A 12,686-nucleotide genomic window follows, 5' to 3' on the forward strand; every position below is an offset into this window, starting at 1 on the left:
GACGTTTTGGAGACGAAACTCGCGGGAAATTTAAAATTGTAATTTAGAAAACTAAAAAGGTCGTATTGGCATTTGTTGCAATGTTAATATATCATCATTGATATATAAACTATCAGACTGCGTGGTGGGTAGTAGTGGGTTTCAGTAGGCCTTTAAATGTGATGAAAATCAACTAAATCTGAAAAGTGAGTTAATTCTGAGAAATATATTTGTGATCAAAGTGTGACTGAACTTTTTATATTCGGCACCCTATGCGAGAGAAATGAATTAGTTGTCATGTTTCTTTGCAGACTGCAGCCGGTGTCGCTATTGTGTGTGTGGGATTGGGGGTGCCAGTGACTTTGGTTGAGCGCCTCAACAATAAAGCAGCGTGAAATGAAAAGAGCGCCTTTCATTCAATGGGGTTTATATTTAGCTCGGTGTGTGTGCGTGTGGGAGGGGGGCAGCAGTAAGTGGAGACCCCCAGTCCTGCAGGAGAAGATCCGTTGGACGCCAAAACTTGCTCGTTTGGCGGCGCGCGTCATCGTTTCTTGCGGCGGGAGAGACGCAGAGAAGGAAGAACGCACGTTTTTTTCTCTCTCTCTCCCAGCTCCAGAAAAAAAGATAATGGCCGGTGGTGGCGAAGCAGCCATGGAGCATAACGGGATCTTTTCCACGTCGAACCTGCACAACCTGCAGCAGAGCCACATGGAGGCTGACAACGCGGACTCCCGCAAGCGGCCGCTGGAAACTCCGGAGGAGGAGGCCGGATGTACCAAGCGCACCAACACGGGAGGTGAGGACAACAAAGCCGCTCATCCGCTGTGTTGACGTCGCCTTTCGTTCCGTGTGTGTTGCTTCGACACAAACGCACTGTTGTGGCGCACTTGCTCGCACTTTGGCGTGCACGCCAACATGTAGCACACTGGAACTACCCGGATGTTGCAATCAAAACGGTCAAAAATTGTGAGCTGTGCAGTGATGGATAGGATGGGCATAGTTTGAATTTGAACCGTTCTAGAAAGTTTGGACGGTTTATATCAGGTTTTTTTGGGATAAGATGTCCCCATTTTTTAACTAGAAAAAATATCCCGTTTAAAGGGGAAGTTGCAGTTCCTTCACAATCCCTATCTAAGACAAAAACACACATCCATCCACAAATTTTCTACCGCTTGTCCCTTTTGGGGTTGCAGGGGGTGGTGCTGGAGCCTATCTCAACTGCATTCGAGCCTAACCTGACTGTCGCCAGATCCTTGTAGTTCGCTGAGCTCCACACAAGGATTTGGGCTCGAGGGCAATGCAAACTCCTTCAAGATAGCAAAAAATATTGAACCAATCAGGATCGCCAGGCGGGATTTCATAGATGTGACGTAGTGCCGAAGCGACTGTTTGATTCAAACAACAAGGATCTGGGTTCGAGGGCAATGCAAACTCCTTCAAAATAGTACAAAATATTGAACCAATCAGGATCGCCAGGCGGGATTTCATAGATGTGACGTAGTGCCGAAGCGACTGTTTGATTCACACGACAAGTATCTGGGCTCGAGGGCAATGCAAACTCCTTCAAAATAGTACAAAATATTGAACCAATCAGGATCGCCAGGCGGGATTTCATAGATGTGACGTAGTGCCGAAGCGACTGTATGATTCAAACAACAAGGATCTGGGCTCGAGGGAAATGCAAACTCCTTCAAGATAGCAAAAAATATTGAACCAATCAGGATCGCCAGGCGGGATTTCATAGATGTGACGTAGTGCCGAAGCGACTTTTTGATTCAAACAACAAGGATCTAGGTTCGAGGGCAATGCAAACTCCTTCAAAATAGTACAAAATATTGAACCAATCAGGATCGCCAGGCGGGATTTCATAGATGTGACGTAGTGCCGAAGCGACTGTTTGATTCAAACAACAAGGATCTGGGCTCGAGGGCAATGCAAACTCCTTCAAGATAGCAAAAAATAATGAACCAATCAGGATCGCCAGGCTGGATTTCATAGATGTGACGTAGTGCCGAAGCGACTGTTTGATTCAAACAACAAGGATCTGGGCTCAAGGGCAATGCAAACTCCTTCAAGATAGCAAAAAATAATGAACCAATCAGGATGGCCGGACGGGATTTCATAGATGTGACGTAGTGCCGAAGCGACTGTTTGATTCAAACAACAATGGCGGCATGCGGCGAGGAGTCTTGTGCTGGGATTGATTCTGCTACTGCTACTGTTTTTTCGAATCTATCGAATATTAATTATTGAAAAGATGAACAGAAATTTTCGCTCTATTGTTATCCTATATATCAGCTGTTCTGTTTTGGATTTCCCAGCATCGCTCTCATCAGCGTCACGGGTTGATTAGGATGTGAGTGGTTGAAGTAACACTCATTCAAGATAACAGACAAATGGTTTATCCAATCACATACAATTATTTATTGTTTTACAATCTCCCGCCTTCTGAAATACACCTCCTATTGAGAAGTCCCGGATCCTTGTGTGGAGCTCAGCGAACTACAACGATCTGGCGAGAGTCAGGTTAAGGTGCAACCTGGACAAGTCGGCACCTCATCGCAGGGCCCAAGAACACACATATGTTTTATTTTGTATGCTTTGTAAATCGTAAATACGAGCTTGCAATAAGTATAGCTAACAATGCAGGTCATTGGGATTCGATCTATTCAAATGCTTTAAACTTTGATAGTGCTCTATCAATGTTTTGTATACACGCTGTAATTATACATGTAAGATGGCAACAGGCACATTCATCCATCCATCCATCCATTTTCTGCCGCTTATTCCCGTTCGGGGTCGCGGGGGGCGCTGGCGCCTATCTCAGCTACAATCGGGCATTCATAAGAACATGTATTATTTACGTGTTTTTGTCGACTGGGGCTACTCCAAGGAACTTCAAACTTCTTATTAGGGGTTGAGGTGCTGGGACCATAATAGCTGAATAGACAAGCGTTTGTCAACAACAAAAGCATTTTACACTGGAATTAGGCATATATTCAGGAAGAAGTACGTCATGCCTGCATACAATATCACAACAAATGGTAATCCTTTGGGTATTGTCAGTACTATCAGAAAACAAAGACTAAAACAAACTACAACCAACGCTCGCAATAATTATACAGGTGAAAATAAATAGAGCATGCTCAGCAGCCTAATGTACGCCCAAAACTAAAGAGGAGACATTTTACCAAGGTATGCCTACGTATAAGCTACTGTTTCAAACATTTCAGATTGCCATATAACTTGGTCCACAATATGCAAACATGAATGAGGAATTATTTTATCATGTGATTAGGCTGTCTCCATACGTTTCACATTTCCATGATGACGCTGTAAGTATACATGGAAGAACATGTATTATTTACGTATTTTCGTCATTTTAAAGGCCTACTGAAACCCTCTACTACCCACCACACAGTCTGTTAGTTTATATATCAATGATGAAATATTAACATTGCAACACATGCCAATACGACCTTTTTAGTTGACTAAATTACAATTTTAAATTTCCCGCGAAGTGTCTTGTTGAAAACGTAGGGGAATGCTGACGTGTATGCATGACGTCACAGACTGTTAGGAAATATGAGCGCTGCACACACACACAGCTAAAAGTCGTCTGCTTTAACGGCATTATTACACAGTATTTTGGACATCTGTGTTGCTGAATCTTTTGCAATTTGTTCAATTAATATTGGAGAAGTCAAAGTAGAAAGATGGAGTTGGGAAGCTTTAGCCTTTAGCCACACAAACACATGGTGATTCCTTGTTTAAAATTCCTGGAGGTGAAACTTTACTATGGATCAGAGCGGTCAAGCAAACATGGATCCCGACCAAATGTCAACCAGCAGTTTTCGGTGAGAAAATTGTGGTAAAAAGTCGCCACTTACCGGAGATCTGCTGAGCTTGTGGCGTCCATACAGCTGCCCTCGACTTCCATCAGACACTGGCGTCAACACACCCTTCCGACTATCAGGTACTATTAAACTCACTAAAACACTAGCAACACAATAGAAAGATAAGGGAATTCCCAGAATTATCCTAGTAAATGTGTCTAAAAATATCTGAATCCGTCCCATGGCAATCACGTTTTTTTTTTTGTTTGTTTTGGTTTTTTCTAGTCCGTTGCTATCAATATCCTCAAACACGAACCTTTCATCCTCGCTCAAATTAATGGGGAAATTGTCGTTTTCTCGGTCCGAATAGCTCTTTTTGTTGGAGGCTCCCATTAAGAACAATGTGAGGATGTGTGGAGCCATCAACATGTGACGTCATCATCTGCGACATCCGTTGGAGGCAGGGCTTTTCTGTTAGCAACCAATAGTTGCGAACTTGATCGTCGATGTTCTCTACTAAATCCTTTCAGCGAAAATAATGCAATATTGCGAAATGATCAAGTATGACACATAGAATGGACCTGCTATCTCTGTTTAAATAAGAAAATCTCATTTCAGTAGGCCTTTAAGCATACTGCTGCGCAATTATTTCACAGACGCATTACAACATTTACTAGTTCCCTGAACATCAACTACAACTAATCGTGGCAGATTTCATGACAACCTACTTTGGGACAAATGATGATCCAGAACATAGCTACAAGAGGGGGAAGAGACCCTTCAAATGACTGTCAACATTTTTAAAGATTAATAAACTCACAAAATTAATATATTTCAAGTCAACAAAATTACCGGCAGTAGTGGATAAATCCGCTGGAAAGGGGACACAATACACTATCATCTTCCCTCATCTCTGTCCCCCTGTCTACTGTTGTCACAAACGAAAGCCAATCATTTTAAATTTCCTCTCGTAGATAGGTGGGACAAGTTGGGAATACATCCACTCACAATTCTTCAAAGCATACAAATGAGAGAGAGTGGGTGCTCGTTATGAAGTAGAGCCAATCATATGTTTTTCCTTGTGAGTTGAGGAAGCTGAAAAAAAAATGTGTGGATTTAACGTGTTCTGCATCGTAATATGTGAACACCTGAGGGAAAGTGAAGAGGATACATTTTATTTTTGACGCTATATGAAGCCATCAGCAGGCGAGTCATCGTGAAATTTACACAACTGTAAGTTAAAGGGGAATTGCAGCTTTTTCTTTTAGAATGTTGCCTATTGTTCGCAACTCTTATGAGACAAGAAGAAAAAGGTATTCAGATTTTTTTTTTGCATTCTACTTTGTATTAATCATAGGCCTGGGCCGATATTCGGTAAGTCCTTTAATTGACGATAAATTAAAATGAAGTCAGTAAGTTTTTTCAGCATCGATAAATCGTCATCTGCATGCTTCAAGAGTATTCACGCTTTCCGTCGCTTTCAGCAGCTTCGTACGTTTGTGCTATAGCGGAATGATAAGAAGGGGGTGAATTATCTTGTCATCGTTAAGTGTTGGCGACTTTGTGGGGGAACTTGCAAGGCAAAAAGCCTGCTAGCTTCACACAGTGCAACTAGTTAGCATGCAGCAGCTAACATGGACAAAATGAACACAAAACAAAATACCACTGCACCACTGTGGGAATATTCTAGTTTAAACCTTTGGATCAAGTTGAGCGTATCAACACCAAGTAGCTAGTTAGATAAGCACGACAAACCTGCATGCCCTCTTAAAACTGAGGCATTTGGTTAATTATCCAGGTCAGTGCAAAAATGGTGTGCGTTTATAGAAAATTTGGTTGTTATCACTACATCGCCAAAGACATGCTACCCTTTTATATCGTTGAAAAACCAACATTTCTATTGTGCTGCAAATGTTTGACAGACCTTTGTCATGTTGTCTTGTCATGTCAGTTTTTCCTCGCTGGGAATCTGCCAGTCTTATTTTTTTTTGCATATGACTTGTTAAAGGCCTACTGAAATGAGATTTTCTTATTTAAACAGTGATAGCAGGTCCATTCTATGTGTCATACTTGATCATTTCGCGATATTGCCATATTTTTGCTGAAAGGATTTGTAGAGAACATGGACCATAAAGTTCGCACCTTTTGGTCGCTAATAAAAAATGTGTGAGGGCTCCTCACATCCTCACATTGTTTATAATGGGAGCCTCCAACAAAAAGAGCTATTTGGACCGAGAAAACGACAATTTCCCCATTAATCTGAGCGAGGATGAAAGATTTGTGGCTAAAGATATTGATAGCGAAAGACTAGAAAAAAATAAAATAAAATAAAAAAGTAAAAAAAAAAAAAAATTGCATTGTTAGCGATTCAGATGTTTTTAGACACATTTACTAGAATAATTCTGGGAAATCCCTTATCTTTCTATTGTGTTGCTAGTGTTTTAGTGAGATTATATAGTACCTGATAGTCGGAGGGGTGTGTCCACGGGTGTCTTGATGCCAGTCTCTGAGGTAATTAGTCACGGCAGCAGCAGCACGACAGAAGTTCAGGTGATTCCCGGTAAGAGGCGACTTTTTACCACAATTTTCTCACAGAAACCTGCCGGTTGACAAGTGGTCGGGATCCGTGTTCGCTTGATCGCTCTTATCCATGGTAAAACTTCACTTCCGGGAATTTTAAATAAGGAAACACCGTGTGTTTGTGTGGCTAAAGGCTAAAGCTTCCCACCTCCATCTTTCTACTTTGACTTCTCCATTACTAATTGAACAAATTGCAAAAGATTCAGCAACACAGATGTCCAGAATACTGTTTAATTGCGCGATGAAAAGAGACGGCTTTTAGCCGCTAGTGTTGCTGCGCTAATGTGTCCCCTCCAACTCGAGATGTCACACACACGCGTCATCATTCCGCGACGTTTTCAACAAGAAACTCCGCGGGAAATTTAAAATTGTAATTTAGTAAACTAAACCGGCCGTATTGGCATGTGTTGCAATGTTAATATTTCATCAGTGATATATAAACTATCAGACTGCGTGGTCGGTAGTAGTGGGTTTCAGTAGGCCTTTAAAGGGGAACATTATCACCAGACCTATGTAAGCGTCAATATATACCTTGATGTTGCAGCAAAAAGACCATATATTTTTTTAACCGATTTCCGAACTCTAAATGGGTGAATTTTGGCGAATTAAACGCCTTTCTGTTTATCGCTCATGTGGTGATGACGTCAGAACGTGACGTCTCCGGGGTAATACAGCCGCCATTTTCATTTTCAACACATTACAAACAGCTCTGTTATTTTCGTTTTTTTGACTATTTTTTGGAACCGTGGAGACATCATGCCTCGTCGGTGTGTTGTCGGAGGGTGTAACAACACTAACAGGGAGGGATTCAAGTTGCGCCACTGGCCCGAAGATGCGAAAGTGTCTGCCGCCAGACCGCCATTGAATGTACCAAACTGTCTCCACATTTTACCGGCGATGACAGACATGACACAGAGATGTATGGATAACCTGCAGATGCATTTGCAACGATAAAGTCAACTAAATCACAAAGGTGAGTTTTGTTGATGTTGACTTATGTGCTAATCAGACATATTTGGTTGCTAACATGCTACGCTAATCGATGCTAACATGCTATTTACCGGCGGTGCTAAGGCAGACATGGCACAGAGATGTTTGGATAACCTGCAGATGCATTTGCAACTATAAAGTCAACTGAATCAAAAAGGTGAGTTTTGTTGATGTTGACTGCCAGCTAATCGATGCTAACATGCTATACTAATCGATGCTAACATGCTATTTACCGGCGGTGCTAAAGCAGATATGGCACAGAGATGTATGGATAACCTGCAGATACATTTGCAACTATATTACGTTTCCTTCCACCCACATTTAATGCGAAAAAAACACTTACCAATCGACGGATTTAAGTTGTTCCAGTGTCAAGAGATGCGAAAGTCCTGATCGTTTGGTCCGCACATTTTACCGGCGATGCTAACGCAGCTATTCGGCCATGATATGGCTACGAATAGCGTCAATAGCTATTGGCTCAATAGCTTCAGTTTCTTCTTCAATACTTTCATTCTCCAACCATCCGTTTCAATACATGCGTAATCTGTTGAATCGCTTAAACCGCTGAAATCCGAGCTAATGTCGCTATATCTTGCTGTGGTATCTGCCATTGTTTGTTTACATTGGCAGCACTGTATGACGTCACAGGGAAATGGATCATCGCATCGCAAATAGCGAAAATCAAGCACTTTAAAGCTTTTTTTTAGGGCTACTCGGTGACCGGTAAAATTTAGAAATAAACTTCCAAAAATACAACAAGCCACTGGGAACTGATTTTTATTGTTTTTAACCCTTTTGAAATTATGATAATGTTCCCCTTTAATACATCTGGTTATAAAGTAGAGTTTATATTGTAATTGCATTTTTGTCTAATAATGTCCTAACGTGATTGCCAGAAATTTACAACTCTACCTCTGCCTACACTTTCAATAGTGAAATGAAGCTTTGTTTGTCAATACTTAAAATGTAGCCATTCTATTTATTGTCTTGCTTGTGTATATTTGAGGCCTCTCCCCGAACATGTTGTATTGCTTTTAGTTGTGATTTTCAATCAAGTGCGACATTTTGCTAACCAAGTAAATGTTATTGTTAATATATCTTTGTTTCATTTTACTTGGATATTTAAATGTTTGTTTCTTAATGGGCGTTAATGTATCTCGTATTTGCGTTAGCATTTAAGCTGGCTTATGAGCTACTGCTAGCATGCTTCTCCAGTAAAAGAGCAGTATCACTGGTCAGTTGATTTATTAAAGTGATATCAATCACGGTTTTACAACAATTTTACTATAAAAGGGTAAAACTAATTGTCGGGAGTTGTACCGCCGTTTATCAATTAACCTTTTTTTGTTACATCCCTCCTATACAGCGATCTAAATGTGAGAATTTGGACATAGTTTAAGTGATTCTGATCACACATAGTGACCTATGAGACAAGCGCAAGGTACAATATCGGTTGAAATAAACCACGTAAAAGTGCCGCTAGCAACAAAAGTAACTAACGCCAATGGCCTTCAGTTGGCTGCTTAGCAACTATGAAAACGCACACTAGAGAACACAACTCCCAGCCGGAACTTTCCAGGATCAGAGATGGAATCTCAAGAAACAGATGAACAGAATATGAGAATGTTAGTGCAAAAAATTAGATAGATTAGATAGTACTTTATTTATTCCGTCAGGAGAGTTCCTTCAGGAAAATTAAAATTTTCAATACAATCCCATTCAAGTTTAGACAAACATTACAGGGAGACAGAACAGGATCGCTGACGGGTCTGCCGGCTTCCAGCGCCCCTTACAAAAAAGATGAGATACAGGTAAACAAGGGGGGGAGGGGGGATGGGAGAAAAAAATAGAAGATTAAAATAAAATAAAATAAAAATCGGTCTTAGGCTGGGCCCTGGAGAGGGGGTGCAGACTGAGGCCAAGGGAAAAAAACAACAACTCATAGCCATGGTACACATCCCTCTTCCATGTGTGTAAGAGGGAAACATCAAACATCAAAGAACACAGAGGACATTAAAGACATTAAAGCAGCATATACAAGCAGACACTTCTACATACAGCTATGAATAAAAAGTAAAATAAACATATGCACTGTGGTGGCCTCTGCGGTGTTCCACGCCATCGTCCGCTGGGGTGGAGGGAGCATGGCCAAAGACAGGAGCAGACCCAACAAAGCAACCGAGACAGCAGACTCCACTCTCGGCCAGTGTCCAGTCCGCATGGATGAGCGAGGATACGTCCAAGGTGACTGAGGTGTCCGACACCTGCTCACCCAGCCAAGACACCACGAAGCCTCTCCGTCCCAGCGCTCAGTGCTAGCTCCGCAGACCTGTCCCCTCATCCGCATCTCCTCCAGTCCCTCCAAACTCTGCAGTCCTGTCCCCTCAGCCGCATCTCCGCCAGTCCCTCCAAACAAAATACACAACCTACAATTATATATCAGAAGTGCATCCATCCAATTTTCTACCGCTTGTCTCTTTTGGAGTCGTAGGGGGCTGCAGCCTATCCCAGCTGCACTCGGGCAGAAGGCGGAGTACATCCTGGACAAGTTGCGACCTCATCACAGGGCCAACACTGATAGACAGACGTTGATTCACTCTTACATTCACATACAGGGGCCGATTTAGTGTTTCCTATCCCCAAGTGCATGTCTTTGGAGGTGGAAGGAATCCATAGGACCCAAAGGGAACCCACACAGTCACGGGGAGAACATGCAAACTCCACACAGAAAGACCCTGAGCCCGGAAAATCGAACCCAGGACCTTCCCGCTGTGCGGCACTATGGCAAACCACTGGTCCACCCAGATATCATAAGTCTACAATAAATATAGAATGTCAACAATTAGATATTACAGGTTTCAAATATCAGATATTGAAAGTGTAGAATCACAGAATGACAGAGAGAAATTATTTTCCTGCTAATATAAGGAAGTTCAAAGATGAAATGACGATTCACAGAGAGAGCAGTGAGACAGGTCCTACAAAAGGAAAATCCAGCATTGCGCCAATGTTGAATGCCAAGCAACAAGATAACACCAATCTATCAGACGTTTACATGACCGAGCACCTCTTTAAACACAATGCAGACATCGCCAAGAAAGCTCGTGACTTAAGGAAAAAGGGAAAAAATTAAGGGAACTTGGAGTGCCAACTGCAAAATTTACATCAGGCTGAATTGATGTAATAAGATTAATAAGTCCTTTTTTTTTTCTTTTTTTTCTTTTTCTTCTTTGTCATGAAAAAGGGACGTTTTTGTCATGAAAAAGCGAGTTTTTTGTGGTTGGTGCACTATTTGTAAGTGTATATTGTGTTTTTTATGTTGATTTAATAGAAATATAAAAAAATAAATAAATGTTTTTTTTATTTATTTATTTTTTTTATATAAAAAATTCTTCCGCGGCCCGGTGGTTGGGGACCACTAATCTAGAGAGTATTTAAGGATCTGGACAAAAAAAAAAGTTCACAGCAATTTCACAACAACAATGATAATGGAGTCCGACAAAAAACAAACATCTACATTCAACATCAACACTACCACGTTCCAAGGGATGACTGAACAAGAAGACCTTGATTCAGGAGAACATTCATCTACACTCAAAGACATTCATACAGCAACACAAAAAACTTGCCGAACATTAAAATATGGACGTGAAAACCTTCTGCAACATACACCATAAATATATGTAATTAGAGAATAATATAAATCCAAATGTAATTTTCTCTCCTACATCAGGAATCATTGTTTTTAATATACAGATGAACAATGTAACAGCAACAATAAATCCAACAAGAAACTGGGAATTATTCATTACAAAAGCAGAAGATTGTGTAACATGAAGCATTTTTTTGTAAATGTTCAACAAACCCTGTAAAATGATCGCTACCTCAGAAACGTAGATTAATGATAACAAGGAATTGATTTTTATCTGGAAGGATACCAAAAAGGGACAAGCGGTAGAAAATGGATGAATGGATATGAACTAAATTAAATCAACAGAACCAACAGGAACAAAGGAGGTTAGCGGTGTTTGTGATGAAGAACCTGAAATACAAAGTGGTAAAAACATGTAATTTCCCTCTCAGTCGTCCTCAGACGAGCTTCCATCGGAATCTTCAATCATTCCGGTTCTCCATACACCCGGCCAGCTCCGTAGGGCTTTCAGCTCCCACATCTTTCTTCAGGATGTCCACGTATGTTAGTGCGGGACGTCCTCACGATCGATGCCCATGCGTTGGTTCCTATAGGACCAGCCTGCAGGCCGGGAGCTCTCGAATACTGTGGCAGTGGCCGGCCAGCCTCATCCTCCTAGCTGTTACCTTCTTGCTGAGCCTCGGCAGTTGCCCGTACAGGTCCTTGTTGGTGATGTGGATCTTCTGGTCCACATTCAGAACAGCTTGTATCATTCTGGTGTAGCACCCTTATAGTGACTTCTGCAGGGTGGGTGTCAGGGTCCAGCTTTCGCAGCCATACAGGAGGATAGACTCCACAGTGGCGTGGAATAGACTCAGCTCTATGTGTCGGGAGAGATTCGAGCACCACACTCTTGACATATCATTCAGGGCCCTCCACGCTAGTGCCTTCCTGACCTTAAGGTCTTGTTCTGTGTTCATCCAGGAACCCAAATACTTGAAGTCATTGACCTCTCGCAGAGCATTACCATGGTGATTACCTCAGTCTTCTTTGCGTTCAGTCTGAGGCCAACCCTGATACAAAGCACCTCCACTCTGTTCAGGACTTCCTGTGCCTGCTCAATGCGATCAGCCAACAGGCAGGTGTCATCTGTGCAGTCTAGGTCTGCCAGGGCTACAGCAGGGGCTCTACTAGGCCGGGGGTTGGCAACCCGCGGCTCTATCTTTAGCGCCGCCCTAGTGGCTCTCTGGAGCTTTTTCAAAACTGTATGAAAAATGGAAAAAAATGAGGGGGTAAAAAACATATTTTTTGTTTTAAAATGGTTTCTGTAGGAGGACAAACATGACACAAACCTCCCTAATTGCTAAAAAGCACACTGTTTGTATTAAACATGCTTCACTGATTCGAGTATTTGGCGAGCGCCGTTTTGTCCTACTTATTTTGGCGGTCGTTGGAACTCACCGTGGTTTGTTTAGATGTATACCTTTCGAGGACGTGTTTTATGCCACTTTCTTTTTCTGTTTCATTTTGTCCACCAAACTTTTAACGTTGTGCATGAATGCACAAAGGTGAGTTTTGTTGATGTAATTGTCTTGTGCAGTGCTATTCAGACATATTTGGTCACTGCATGACTGCAAGCTAATTGATGCTAACATGCTATTTAGGCTAGC

The 12,686-nt window shown here is 41.8% G+C and overlaps 1 protein-coding gene and 1 long non-coding RNA gene across 2 annotated transcripts in view; one reads left to right on the forward strand and one right to left on the reverse strand.

Annotated features, from left to right (window-relative positions):
- The first annotated feature begins 531 nt into the window (after nucleotides 1-531).
- The window catches only part of nova1 (NOVA alternative splicing regulator 1), a 107,899-nt gene continuing 95,744 nt past the window's right edge, over nucleotides 532-12,686 (forward strand). Inside the window, exon 1 of the mRNA XM_061898072.1 lies at nucleotides 532-775. Within this exon, the coding sequence (XP_061754056.1) occupies nucleotides 607-775 (169 nt within the window). The 5' untranslated portion in view covers nucleotides 532-606. The remainder of the gene's footprint in view (nucleotides 776-12,686) is intronic.
- LOC133551406 (uncharacterized) overlaps nucleotides 9,227-12,686 on the reverse strand; it is a 48,152-nt gene continuing 44,692 nt past the window's right edge. Inside the window, exon 3 of the long non-coding RNA XR_009806490.1 lies at nucleotides 9,227-9,791. This is a non-coding gene — a long non-coding RNA (uncharacterized LOC133551406). The remainder of the gene's footprint in view (nucleotides 9,792-12,686) is intronic.

This window comes from Nerophis ophidion, linkage group LG04 (genome assembly GCF_033978795.1).
Source record: "Nerophis ophidion isolate RoL-2023_Sa linkage group LG04, RoL_Noph_v1.0, whole genome shotgun sequence".
In the NCBI taxonomy this organism is placed as follows: domain Eukaryota; kingdom Metazoa; phylum Chordata; class Actinopteri; order Syngnathiformes; family Syngnathidae; genus Nerophis; species Nerophis ophidion.